Source organism: Psittacula echo (genome assembly GCF_963264785.1).
Source record: "Psittacula echo genome assembly, chromosome: Z".
In the NCBI taxonomy this organism is placed as follows: Eukaryota; Metazoa; Chordata; class Aves; order Psittaciformes; family Psittacidae; genus Psittacula; species Psittacula echo.
This window is the reverse complement of record NC_137742.1, coordinates 100,874,304-100,886,330: the sequence shown is the minus strand read 5'-3', so window position 1 is coordinate 100,886,330 and position 12,027 is coordinate 100,874,304. Positions and strand designations below refer to the sequence as shown.

General features: G+C 39.8%; 1 protein-coding gene across 1 annotated transcript; it reads left to right on the top strand.

Annotated features, from left to right (window-relative positions):
* The first annotated feature begins 302 nt into the window (after positions 1–302).
* On the top strand, positions 303–9,797 carry MPHOSPH6 (M-phase phosphoprotein 6). Its single transcript, XM_080638654.1, has 5 exons — positions 303–467; positions 4,494–4,606; positions 6,134–6,224; positions 7,266–7,363; positions 7,844–9,797. Exons 1-5 carry the CDS (start codon positions 405–407, stop codon positions 7,986–7,988), a joined length of 510 nt encoding a protein of 169 aa, XP_080494780.1. The 5' UTR covers positions 303–404; the 3' UTR covers positions 7,989–9,797.
* Positions 9,798–12,027: the final 2,230 nt, after the last annotated feature.

The window sequence follows — 12,027 nt, the reverse complement described above, 5'->3', positions numbered from 1 at the left end:
ACTCTCTTTTCTTCTGTCTTTGAAATATCAGAATATTATGGATGAAACCATAAGCCTGCAGCACTACAGAACACACAAGCGTTGATAAATCTCAGGTTCCCCTACTGATTTACCGTTTCATACCGAGTCAGATTTATCTCCTGCTCACAAACTCGAGCGCCCACACCTCACATAACCGGCTCTACAAAGGAAATTTGGGGTGCTTTAACGTTGTTTTCACACACGCCCCCTGCACCCCCTATCCCCGCCCGCCCCGCCACTCCTCCGGGGCGTGCGTAGAGGCCTGTTACTGCGGCTGGGCACGGAGGGTGGAGCCGAGCCACCGCCTCCTCCTCTCGCTCTTCTTCCGGTGTGTGAGGCCTCGGCATTACGCGAGCTTGGGGATTCAGTGCGGCCTGGTGACAATGCCTATCGCAATGACCGGAGAGGCGAAGACGAAGTTATCCAGGAACCTGCTGCGCATGAAGGTGAGGCGGAGGGCGGCGGCGGCGGGGCCCCGGGAGCGGGGCGGGAGCGGGTGCCCGGCGTCTGGTCCGCGGTGTAGAGCGCGGGGAAGGAGGCCGGGCCCGGTGTGGGGTCGCTGCAGCCGGGAAGCTGCCCTGCTCCGTGAGGCGGCCGCAGACGCAGAGGAATGGGGCTGGCGGCAGCACCGTGTGCCTAGGCCGCTGCAGCGCCCGATGAGTGCAGCAGGCCCGAGCCGTGCAGTGAGCGGCGAGGAGAGGCGGGGACTGGGGGGATCCAGCCCTTTCCCGGGCGTCGGCCATTTTGGACGTGTGTCCTGCTGTTTTTCGTGTCTCCCATAACCACGCTTTAAAGTACCTCCCGGTGTATTTTCTCTTGCCCTTTCACTCGGGCCTGCAAGGCAGGCTGCGCCCCTCCAACTTGGCCAATTTCAGAGGGCTGTCGCCCAATTCCGGGCTGCTTAAACGCTGGGCAGAGGTCTCGGTTTTAAACTGTGGTGCTGGAGGGTTTCATCCGGGAAAGCAACTTCGTGATAGCCGCAGAAGCTCTTGCCCTGCAAGAGTCAACTTCAGAGCACCATTTGAGAGTCTTTTTATTTCACCAGTTTAATTAGAGCTTACTGTGAATACAAAAATCGCAAGAATTCTTCCCGTACCGTGCACACACGTTAAAATTAAAATATTAATGTTGTTTACCTTACTTGGGAGGGATTTTAATCATGAGGGGAAATAAAAGGTTCATTTTTTTCTTAACAGTGTTCATTTTTTGAGTGTTTAAGTTGCTGGCTAATAACATACCCAGCCTGAATGGCAATGTTAACAGCCTTTCCCAAGTCATAAAAGCTAGGGCTGTTAGTGACATTGTGATGTGCCTGTTACCCTTGGAATTGTGACTGTCATGTCAAAACCAATGTGAAATTAGTCCCCACTTACTGGCTAATGGGTTCTGCTTCACATTGTGCACCACAATACCTTAATTCAGTAGAGTACATTCTGCTGTGATTGGTGGTTCTTTATTGCTGGAAAACAACCAGTAAAAATTGAGTTGCCATTAAGTTCTTTTAAAATGTTAATATCCATTAATTTTTTTATAGCTGAGTATGACAGGGCCTTTGTGGCTTCTTGCTTGTGGTGTTTTATTCAACCCTTTTTCCCTCCACGTATTTATACGGGACTGTGTTTCAGACACTGTCTGGAAGGAGTTCAGCTGACTTCTGTTCAATATTTCATGTAAAGTATACTCTGCTACAGTCAGATGGTGGAATGTTTACCCCAGTTAACAGATGCTGCTAATGAAAGACTAAAACTTGTACACAGAGGGAATGGAACATGGCTTGCCTCACTGTCAAAAGGGAGTAGATGTTGAGCTTAATTAGCCATCAGTGTATGATAGAGTAAGAGTTCTGGATTGCAGCATCATTATTTTTTCTTATTTTTTTGTAACACTGTTTTAAAGTTAGATTTCCGCTCCTCTGTTGTTTGCCAGTTAATTAACCCCCCTGGAGATTTCACAACCCAGATCTTAGATTTTCTTCCATAAAAGCATGTGGAGAACCAGCTTGTGGATGTGCTGCCATGACATTTGCAAGTTTACAGTCCAGGCAGTAGTAACCAGCTTTGAAGAGATGAAAAGGTTTTGAAAAGGTCATACACATATTCTCTATTTAGCACTTCCCTTCTGCAGATTTTCTTGTTTACAAATGCTTTAATTAATCCTTTAGCAGCTGCCTCAGCAGGTGCTGATAAGATGTATTATCACAATTCAGCAGGCTGGTGAAGTGGAATCCAAAGGTGATGAGTGGTCAGTGGTAGCCTTGTGAAGACCATTTGCACTAAGTACTGGGCTATGTGTGCTCACCGCTTGATACGAAGGGATGGCTCGTTCTTTTAGATCTTACATCATTTGATTCAGGTGCCATTGCTTGGGGAAACTTAATCCAAATAACCACGCTGTTACTGATGTACATACTCTCTATACCGTAATGGGTCTATTTTTTAATCCATCCGTGTGTGTTTACATTTTAGATAAATGTGATCACATATTTTTTATCTAGTTATTTGTGTACTAATCTTTAGGAACATAATCTTTAAAACGTAATGTGAAATGATTATTTAATTGAGTGCTTGTAGCAGAATTTCTTCTGTTGAGTTTTCTGACTGGCTAACCAATTTCCTTGAGCAGTGTGGTTTTCCACATGATAGGTTCACTTATTTTCCTCGAGAAAATAGTGTAATTTTAATTGGAAAGCTTTGATGGATTTTGAATTGACTCAGAAAACGAAAGTCAATTTTTATTTCATTAAAGATCTTGTACACTGGATGCAAATAGAAATGGAAAATATTTATTTTCTGTTTCACAATCACAGAAGCTTTGTATTGGCTTTTACCTTTGGTTTGGTTTACTGGGGCATTTTGTAAAGACTGAAAAGGTGTGTGGGGTATGTGTAATACATATATTGCAGATCTATATTGCCTTTATATTTCAGACAAGGTCAGCAATACATTTGGGTTTTTTGTGGGAAGGAAGTGTTCTGTGATGCCTTCTTGGGATCTATCCCCAGCCAAGCCCATTTTAGTTGGGACCTGAACTATGTCCAAGCCTGATGTTCTCCACTGGCACGTTACCTATCAGCCTTCAGGTTTATCTAAACACAAAAAATGGTGCTGCTCTAAATGACAGTGGTAAAATTAGCTGATGTAGGCTTCCTCTGCAGTGTTGAACATACAGGTATGCTTTGATACCTGCAAAGCAATTTTTCTGGAGGAGTGCAAAAAAACTGTACTGATAGATTTGCGTCTAGCTGGGAATTGCATTGGTATGAAGGTACACCTCTGACAGATGCAGTTATTTAGACACTTTCTATAGACCTTAAGGGAGGCCCCACCTCCTAAGGATGTGAGAATATAACAGTTATTACCATAAGATTGTGGAGATTTCTGCTCTTTTTATCATATTTGGTTAACACTGTTAATACCTAATTGTTGCTCAACTCAGGCACCTGACTTGAGACAGCTGGAAGTAAAAGGGATGTTTCATATAGGTCAGTAGTTTTGCACTCAGCAATTTTACATAGGTTGTGGCAGATGTCCTCTTTTACTTGCAGCTGTCAAGAGAGATATCCGTCCCTATAGGCCTGTTTCCGTCCTCTGCCAAAGGTTGTCACTGAGGAAGCAATTTACAGGAATATCCTTGTGTTAGGCAAAAATAGCAGTCTTACACTCAACTAAATTACTGGTCTCAACTAATTTGGCAGGCTGTTTCTGCAGTGAGTTAAGGTGCTCACACATACTGCTTGTTTCGTACTTTGGTAGGTCATCAATGAGAAGAGCTGGTAACATCTTCCTTTAGTACAGCTTGATACAGAAGACTTCTTTTCATAGCCTCTGTTTCTTATTCTACTTCCAAAGAGCGCGTTCCAGCCTTCAGAGCTACAAATGCAAACCAGTTTATTAAATTAAATTGTAGAAAATAAGAGGATGGTTGAAAATATAGATGTTTCCAAAAATGGGCCATCTGGTGTAACCTACCTCTAACTCTGAGCTCCAGTGCTGTTTGTATGAGTGGTGTTGGTGTCTGATATGCAGCAATAACTGACATCAAAATGTTCTCTCTTAGCAAAGTTAGAGAATTTCAATAGCTTGTAGAATCAAAACTAACCAGGAAAGGTGTGCTCTTCTCTAAGTACAGTGGATGAGGCCTTGGGTGGCATGGTTTAGTGTGGGGTGTCCCTGCCCATGGCAGGGGGGTTGGAGCTAGATGATCCTAAGGTCCTTTCCAACCCTGTTCTATGATTGTATGATTCTATGACTGTTTACTTCCAGCCGATAGATGTGATCAGTTGTTAATTACTTTTCCATTAGCTCTTTGCCCAAACTTAGACAAAACCCAGGGAAAAAATCACAAAAAACCTTTACTTTTTATCAGCTGCTAAATATTATGTAGTGGATAATTGTTGTCATGGAATTGTTGGATGTTTGAACATACTCATGATGCAAAAAATTGAAACTGTGTTTATGTGTCTGTCTTTGTAGTTCATGCAAAAGGGTTTGGATGCACAAACTAAAAAAGAACTAGAAGAAGAAGAAAAGAAGGTCATTAGTGACGAACACTGGTATCTTGATGTGCCAGTTAAAAAGGCGAAAGAGTAAGCTTGTACCCTTTTGTACTTCTTATCATCATTAGATTGTTGTGGACTAGGAATAGAATATACATTTTTTTTTTTTTCTATAACAGCAGTATTATTAATAACCAATTAGTTGAAGTAAAAATAGTGACAGACTGGCATTACAGCTTTTTTTATTGCCTGTTTTCAGGGACATCCTCAAGGTTGCCTAGAGAAGTTTGACCTACTTTCATTTCTTGTGTGTGTTGTGTTTTATCAATGGCACATTCTTCTGGATGCATGTAATTAGTTTCTTTCAGGCAGGGACAAACTCATTTATTGCTGCCTTTTCCCTTCATTTGCTAAAGGAAGTTTGAAACCCCTGTGTTAGTAAATTCAGCTCCAGTCCCACGGTTAGGTTCATTCAGGACAGTTCTATTTTCTTTAGTCCAGCTCACTTCTAATCCTGCTTTGAAATAGAAGAGAGCATGGCAAAAAATAAAGGAAGGCTTAACTAATAAGCAAGAAAATGACCATTCCTGCTATTTATGAAAGGTGCTTTAAATAGCAAGAGAACTACTTTTAAAATTGCTCAATTTTTGTCCATTCAGAAGAGGACTGAAATGCCACTGAGGGAGCTCATACATCATTTTTAAAAAGCTCGGATCCAAGGAACTGCGGTTGAACAAGGTCATTGATAAAATAGGTATTTGAGCTTCAGTTGCAGCAAGGAAGGTTCAAGCTGTACATTGGGAGAATTTTTCTAACAGTAAGGCTATTGAGGCACTGCAGTAGATTGCCTTAGGAGACACTGGAGTCTTCATCATTGGGCAGATTAGATGGATCTCTGCTGTTCATGGTACATGTTTAACTGATCCTATCTGAGGTGGGAGAATGAGCTTGATTACTTTAGCCTAACTTCCTGTCCTGTAGGATTTTGTTTTACATGGAAGATGAAAAGGATGAGGGAAGAGAAGCATATATGTGCGAGGAAAAGAAGGAAAGAACAATTCACAGAAGTACTTTTACCTAACGTGTTTTATGAACACCTCAGGGTTGTGTTTCTTTCCTCACTCTGTGCTCATCAAAAGAGGAGAAAAGGATGGAGAAAGGGGAAATCTTTCTCTGCTGAACAGAGAATTGCACGATGTTTTATATCCTGACAGACTCAGTAATGCCAAGTCTAACATCACAATGAAAAATTAATTAGAAGCGTTTGCTGGTATAGTAATGCCACCTGGAGAGTGATATTTATGTGGTATTTTTATTCTGGCAAAAACATTCATGTAGGTGGAATCATACCAGCAAAGAGTGCTTTTTGTCAGGAGAGTTAATTTTGCTTGTGGAACTGGCATGGCTTTACTGGCAAGAACTCTTCCTCTGCACTCCAAGATCCTTGTATTGGAAGATTTATCAGAGCAATTAAGCTTCAAAATGTAGCTGATGGTTTAAAATACACTGTGGTTTTGTTTATTGGGGGGAAGACAGCAAATGCTTTTTACATTCATTTAATTTGATCATTTTGAGGCCCACCGTTTGACAAAATGCTGGGTTTGGGGTTTCATGCAGGAGCTTTATCGTAGAAGAGCGAAGCTTTGTAGTATGCGAGGAACTACTTTATGGCAGGATGTCCTTCAACGGATTCAATCCAGAAATTGAGGTACCATTTAAATGTTTTGAGGTGATCTCACATTAGAATTGAAGCTCTTGGAGATTAGGATTTGAGTTTTCAGACTGCATGCTGTTTGGCCTTTTTTAGCACCTTCCATAAATCCTCCCGTGTACAGGAAGTCCATGATTGAAACCAAAATGTTGATCAGTGCAGCATCTGGTAAATAGAAGCTTTTTATCTCCTTGCATTGATGGCCAGTAATTGCATGGCTCCTGCAGATTTTCCTTCCCCAAAGTGAGGAAGCTGTCCCACATGCTGCTCACCATAACAATAGCTCGCTTTTCCCTCTACTATTTAATTAGAGTCTAATCTAAAAACATTCAACTCTTACTTGTGTAAGTAAGGGCTTAAAGTTCCAAAGTAAAAATTCTGAGCATGAAACTCTTCGATTTTTTCTTTTTCTTCTTTTTTATTTTTTTTTTTTTTTTTTTTTTTTCCCACTCGCATAATTCATGCTGGTAGAACTACACTGAGATAGTAATAAAAATGTTAACACAGGACTGCAGCAGGAGAATGAAGGTGTAAAGACTGAGATGTGCAAAAGGCTATGTAAGGTGAATTACTGGGAGGTTTTTAGTTACTTTGAACTTGCTCTCACTGTGATTTGGCATATTATTGCTACATGGTTTTTACTGTGTATGCTTGCAGATATTTTTCCTTCTTAACAAAACCAAGGACTGTATGCTAACATAACAATGAAAAATTAATTATGATCTAATTCTCTGGTCTCCCAAAGATGCCTGGCATCCCCTTTAGGATGTTTGAATAGTACAATATATTTAATACCCTGTCTCTATGTTGCCCCTTTTCCCAAAGGCAGCCTCTAAGCTCAGCAGAATAACAGGCAGACATGTTGCCTTTTCTTCTTGAGTTTGCCTAGCAGTATGCTCTAGCCTGACTGGGAACAAAAGAGTTATTAAATTTGATTCTTATCTTTAATGCATTTCTCCTACCAGTGAATTTCAGCATAGTTGCCATTGTGTCAGGTTATTTCTTGTGTGGTTAAGCTATTTCTTTCTTCATTCTCAGAAGTTAATGATCCAAATGAACTCTAAGAATAAGAAAGAAGAAATTGAAGTGGATGATAAAATGGAGGCTGATGTGTCAGATGCAGAAATGGCCAGAAGGTAAGTTATATTTTAGGACATTATCAATATTCGCTAGGAATATGATATATTACTGCATTATATGTGGGGAAAATAAACCCAAAAAGCAAACAAACAAAACAAAACAGAAGAACCACCAGCAGATATGGTACTTTACAGGTCTGATTTTCAAGGAATTTTGGTGTGTATTCAGTGGAATCTCCATCCACAGAATCTCCAACCCCATACAGGATATTTTGGGGGTAAAATGTCTTAAAGGGGTTTTCTGCCTTTTGTTATCCAGGTATTTCATGCTAATTTCCTCCTTGTTCCAAATTACTAACAAAACCAAATTACCAAAATTAATAGTATAGTAAGTGATCATGTAGTATTTGCGCTTCTTAAAATTCTCATGACCAGCTTTTTTTACACCACTTAAGCTGGTGATTAGATTTATGATTTGCTCCATTGAAATTTTGTCTGATTTTAGTAAAAGATGTAAATTTTTTATTAACTTCACAGATACGAAACATTAGTGGGGACAGTAGGGAAGAAATTCATGAGAAGAAGAGACCAGCGTGTATTAATGGATGAAGAAAATTGTGAGAATATTGAGATAAGGCCTAGCAAAAAAGCTAAGAAAAAGTTCTTAAAACCTCGCGACTAACATCAGCTGCACAACTGGAGCCAATAGAAACGTTTTCTACCAAAAACAGTACCACAAACTGAGATTGTTTGAAGTACTTGCTGTTTAGTGTAAAGGATAGATTTGTGAATCTGTGTCAGTTCTCACTGAAACTTTTACCATCTGCATGAATAACCATTTTTCAGAGTGGATGTGTGTTTAATAGATGTCATACATACTTACCACTCAGCAGCTTCTACTGTGCACTAATTCCATCATTCTTTCTAAATGTTGTTTATAACTAGATAAGTGTCGCATGCAATTGAGAGCAACATTATTTACAATCTATGGTAATATCTGAAAGAAGTATTTGGAGTAAAGCTGTGTCCAATCCAGTAGGGCAGTTCAGTTTTCACTGCTTTATTTAGTATGAAAATGAAACCTTTGCTGTCTTCAAATTGAAAGAAGACCTTGGAAACACATGAACATGTGTCTTCTTTTTTTAAAAAAAAAATATTATTTTTTTACTATGCTATAAATAAGATGGGAAAAGAACAAATAAAATCAATTTTGTTTATTTTTTATGAAGCTTACTGAAAATAGGCTTGTAGTAAAACTTTTTTTTAATAATGTATAGAGCAAGCCAAATATCGGGCAACATGTACAGTTTGACACTTCAGTAGACTGTGAGTCTGAATTTCTGTCTTCAACAAAAAGTTTGCTAATCTTGTCTCTTTCAGCAAAAAAAAAAAAAATCCAATCATAATTATTGAGATCTTGTCATAAAAGCATAATAATGGCTTCAGAAACATTTGAAAGCTGAATAAAAACTGATTTTTTGTGTGTGTTTAATGCTTGTGGTTTAGGTAATTTAATGTAAAAAAATTCTGTTTAATAAATTCTGATATAAGAGATCCTGTTTTATGCTGGTCACAGATGTCCCTAAATGTTAGTTGACTGCCTGACTCTTCTCTCAGTGTGTGATGAAGCCATCTGAAGTAATGTTAGGACAGAAATGTCCTGCTCTTTGATAAGTCAGTGCTCTGAAAAGTGTCAGTGTGGTCTTGCCTGAAATTGTAGCAATTCTCTGTACCCTGTCTTTCAACAGGAAATATTTCTGTTACTTCATTTCCCCAGCAAGATGTCTTGAGTTACTTATCGTTAATGCAGATTCTGTGGACAAAGAGAAATCCTTTTAAATTGAAGGAAGTAGTGGCCATTCTGTTATTGGCACAAGAGGCTTTTTGGGGTTTTTTTCTTCAACAGTTCTGTGAAGCAAGACATGAAAATCAGGTATATGAAGAGAGAGACTGTGTCTGCTGTTTTTTGCCTGTGATATGTGGACTATCTGTATAGCAAGAGCATCTCATTAGATATTCAAGATGGATCATGCATGGAAAGTGAAATACACCTTTAACTTAGTCAGGGGACCTCGTGCAGGTGGAAAGGGTGTGATTCATGATCTGAGATGCATTTCAGAGCTAATTAAACACTACTGGTTGAATCACTTAAAACCTTATCATATATTACTGCTAGCTGAAAAGAAGTTAATGATGGCAAGACATTTTTCTTCCCATGGGAGATGTGACTTGAGCTCAGAGATGATTAATTGTTGGTCATCCCAAGAAAAACTCAAAATGTATCCTATTATTCTTTCCTGCTTGTTAGTAGGAAAATTACTGCCCTCTATCTGGACACATGCCTTCAATGGAGAGAGAATTTCTTTATAGCTGATAGTTGAGGGGGGAAAAAGCGTGTTCTAGTGAACCACCAACAACCAGGACATATCACTGCAACTGCACAGTCTGAGAGACAGTGGATTGGAGAAGGTTCCAGTGGTGTCATGTAAAGGAGTTGGAAATGTGAGTGGCTTGGCATGGTAAGAGTGTGAGTGAACTCTAACCAGCTTCCTACAAAATTGATGATTTTGAAATCTGGGTGGGGGTAAAAGGGTGGTTCTTGTGTTTCCTAAACATGCCCAACGCTGACCATGAAAAAATTACAGATTTTGGTTTATTGACTTCAAATCTGGGTGCTCAGCATTGACGTTTAGCTTGTGGCTAGGTGAGCTGTTGAAGCACTACGGTGAGACAACTACTAATTCTGAGCATAATCTCTTATTCATAGGGAGTTATTCAATGCACCTTTAAAAACACCATTCATAATGCATTATTATAAGCAAGACAAAACTAAAAATCATCTCTACCTGACTTCAAAAATGTGCTTTAAGTGTGTAAAGTTACAAGCAGCATTTTATGATGGGATCTTCTGAAATACCCATCTGTATTTCCAATGTTATAAATATGTATATGTATGTATTTTAAGTCTGGCTGTAGCTTCCTAGCCAGGGTAGAAACATTCTGCTGTATAAAATCTGTGCTTGAGCTACTCTTGACAGAGACGTAAGTTTAGCAGTGAAATACTCATCATGTGAACCTACATTAATTCAAGCTTTCTTGGCTGTGAAACAGTCTCAAATGCAGATGCATTTTCATGTGCAACTTCCTAAGCTATAGAATTTTCCTACTTAGCCTTGTTTCTGAAAGAAAAGCATTTCTTCTTTGAGAACAAAAGCAAGTTGGGTAAGTAGTAAGCATTTTTGTTAAAATGGCTACGTGTAAAATTCAGTGGGAAAAGAGTTACCAGACACCAGAAGTGTTTGTGCCTGTTACACCAAGGCACCTATTAAAGCGAACAAAGCAAAGCATGCGTTGTAGTTTGTGCTCACTTGACAGCTCACACAGTGTTGAGTTTAAGCATGTGTCTTCTCAGGTAAAGCTTTGTCCCTCTCTTTGACAGGCTGACAGTGTTTATTGTAATAAATGTTCATTTTGGAAACATGAGGCGTCGTACAGCTTCATCTTCCTTGCTCATGTTTCTGGTTTTGTTACTTTTATTCTGCTTAGTATTAGATCTTGAGAAGTCCAGGACCAGAGTCCAACTGAAGTGAGCCATCCTGTATCCTCCCTTTAGTAATGCATGAGCTGATTAAACTTTGATTCTTTGGGTAGGGGGGAGGATGTTCAGTGGTGCCATGGAATTTGAACCGTCTTTCTTCTGTGTCCTGCTCTCTAGTAGGACACTCATTATGCAATTCTATAGTCAAGGGTGGCTGTCATTGCATGTGTATCTAATGGGCAGCTGGGCCAGGATTCTGGAATTCAATCCAGCATTCAGACTGAAAAAGAAGTTGTCTTGTCTTTCTGTTAATTGAAATACCGTAAGTTTAAGTTGTATTTGGAATTAGACAAGTCCTAGGTGGGGGGCTTTAAGCATTTGTTCTCATTCATTTCAGCAGTCAGCAACTGAAACTGCACAATCGATTAGGCTCTCATTAAACCTTTCTCAGTGTTAATAAAGCATAGTGGTGGTGAAGGACGTCAAACATACCTTCTGCATTCAAATGCAGATTTCTCTCAGAGCTGATGCTCTAAGGACTTGGTCATGTCTTTTATTTCTGGGTGGGAAAGCATCTGCCTCCGACAGTAATGCCTTGCTAATGGAACCCCAGCATGAGGCTTCAGGGTTTCTTTGGTTTTGTTTGTTTTTACACCTTTCTCAACACAAACCTTTGAGACATTTTTGGGTCTGGTATTCACACCTAGATAACCTGCTTTTGTCAGCTTTTGGGGAGCTCTAGTTAAACTGTGAAACTGTTCCTCAGCTGTATGTGTTGACATTTCTCTGTGAGATTTGATATTGCACAGTGAGGACCTGGTTATAATTGTAATCTCAAGAGGAAAAATGCCACTCAAGAGAGTAGTCAACTGATGGAGACAGGGAGAGGTTTGAAGCCCTGTAGATCTTTAGTTAAGAGCTGAATAGTAGAAGAGGGGAATCTGGCTTGAGTCTCCCCATTACTGCAGGCACAGTTGAAAATGCTGATATAAGTCCACAGACCTCTGCTCAAGAAACCCTTGCATACCATAAACTGAGCACTAACCTGGGAGCAACAGCAGGAACATCTTTAGGCAAGTTGGGAGACAAAATAACCAGTCTGTTTACGGCTGTCCTCATGACAAGAGGCAGGAGCATGAGAAAACTGCAGTTCGTTGCATAGACAAATATTGTCTCTAAATTG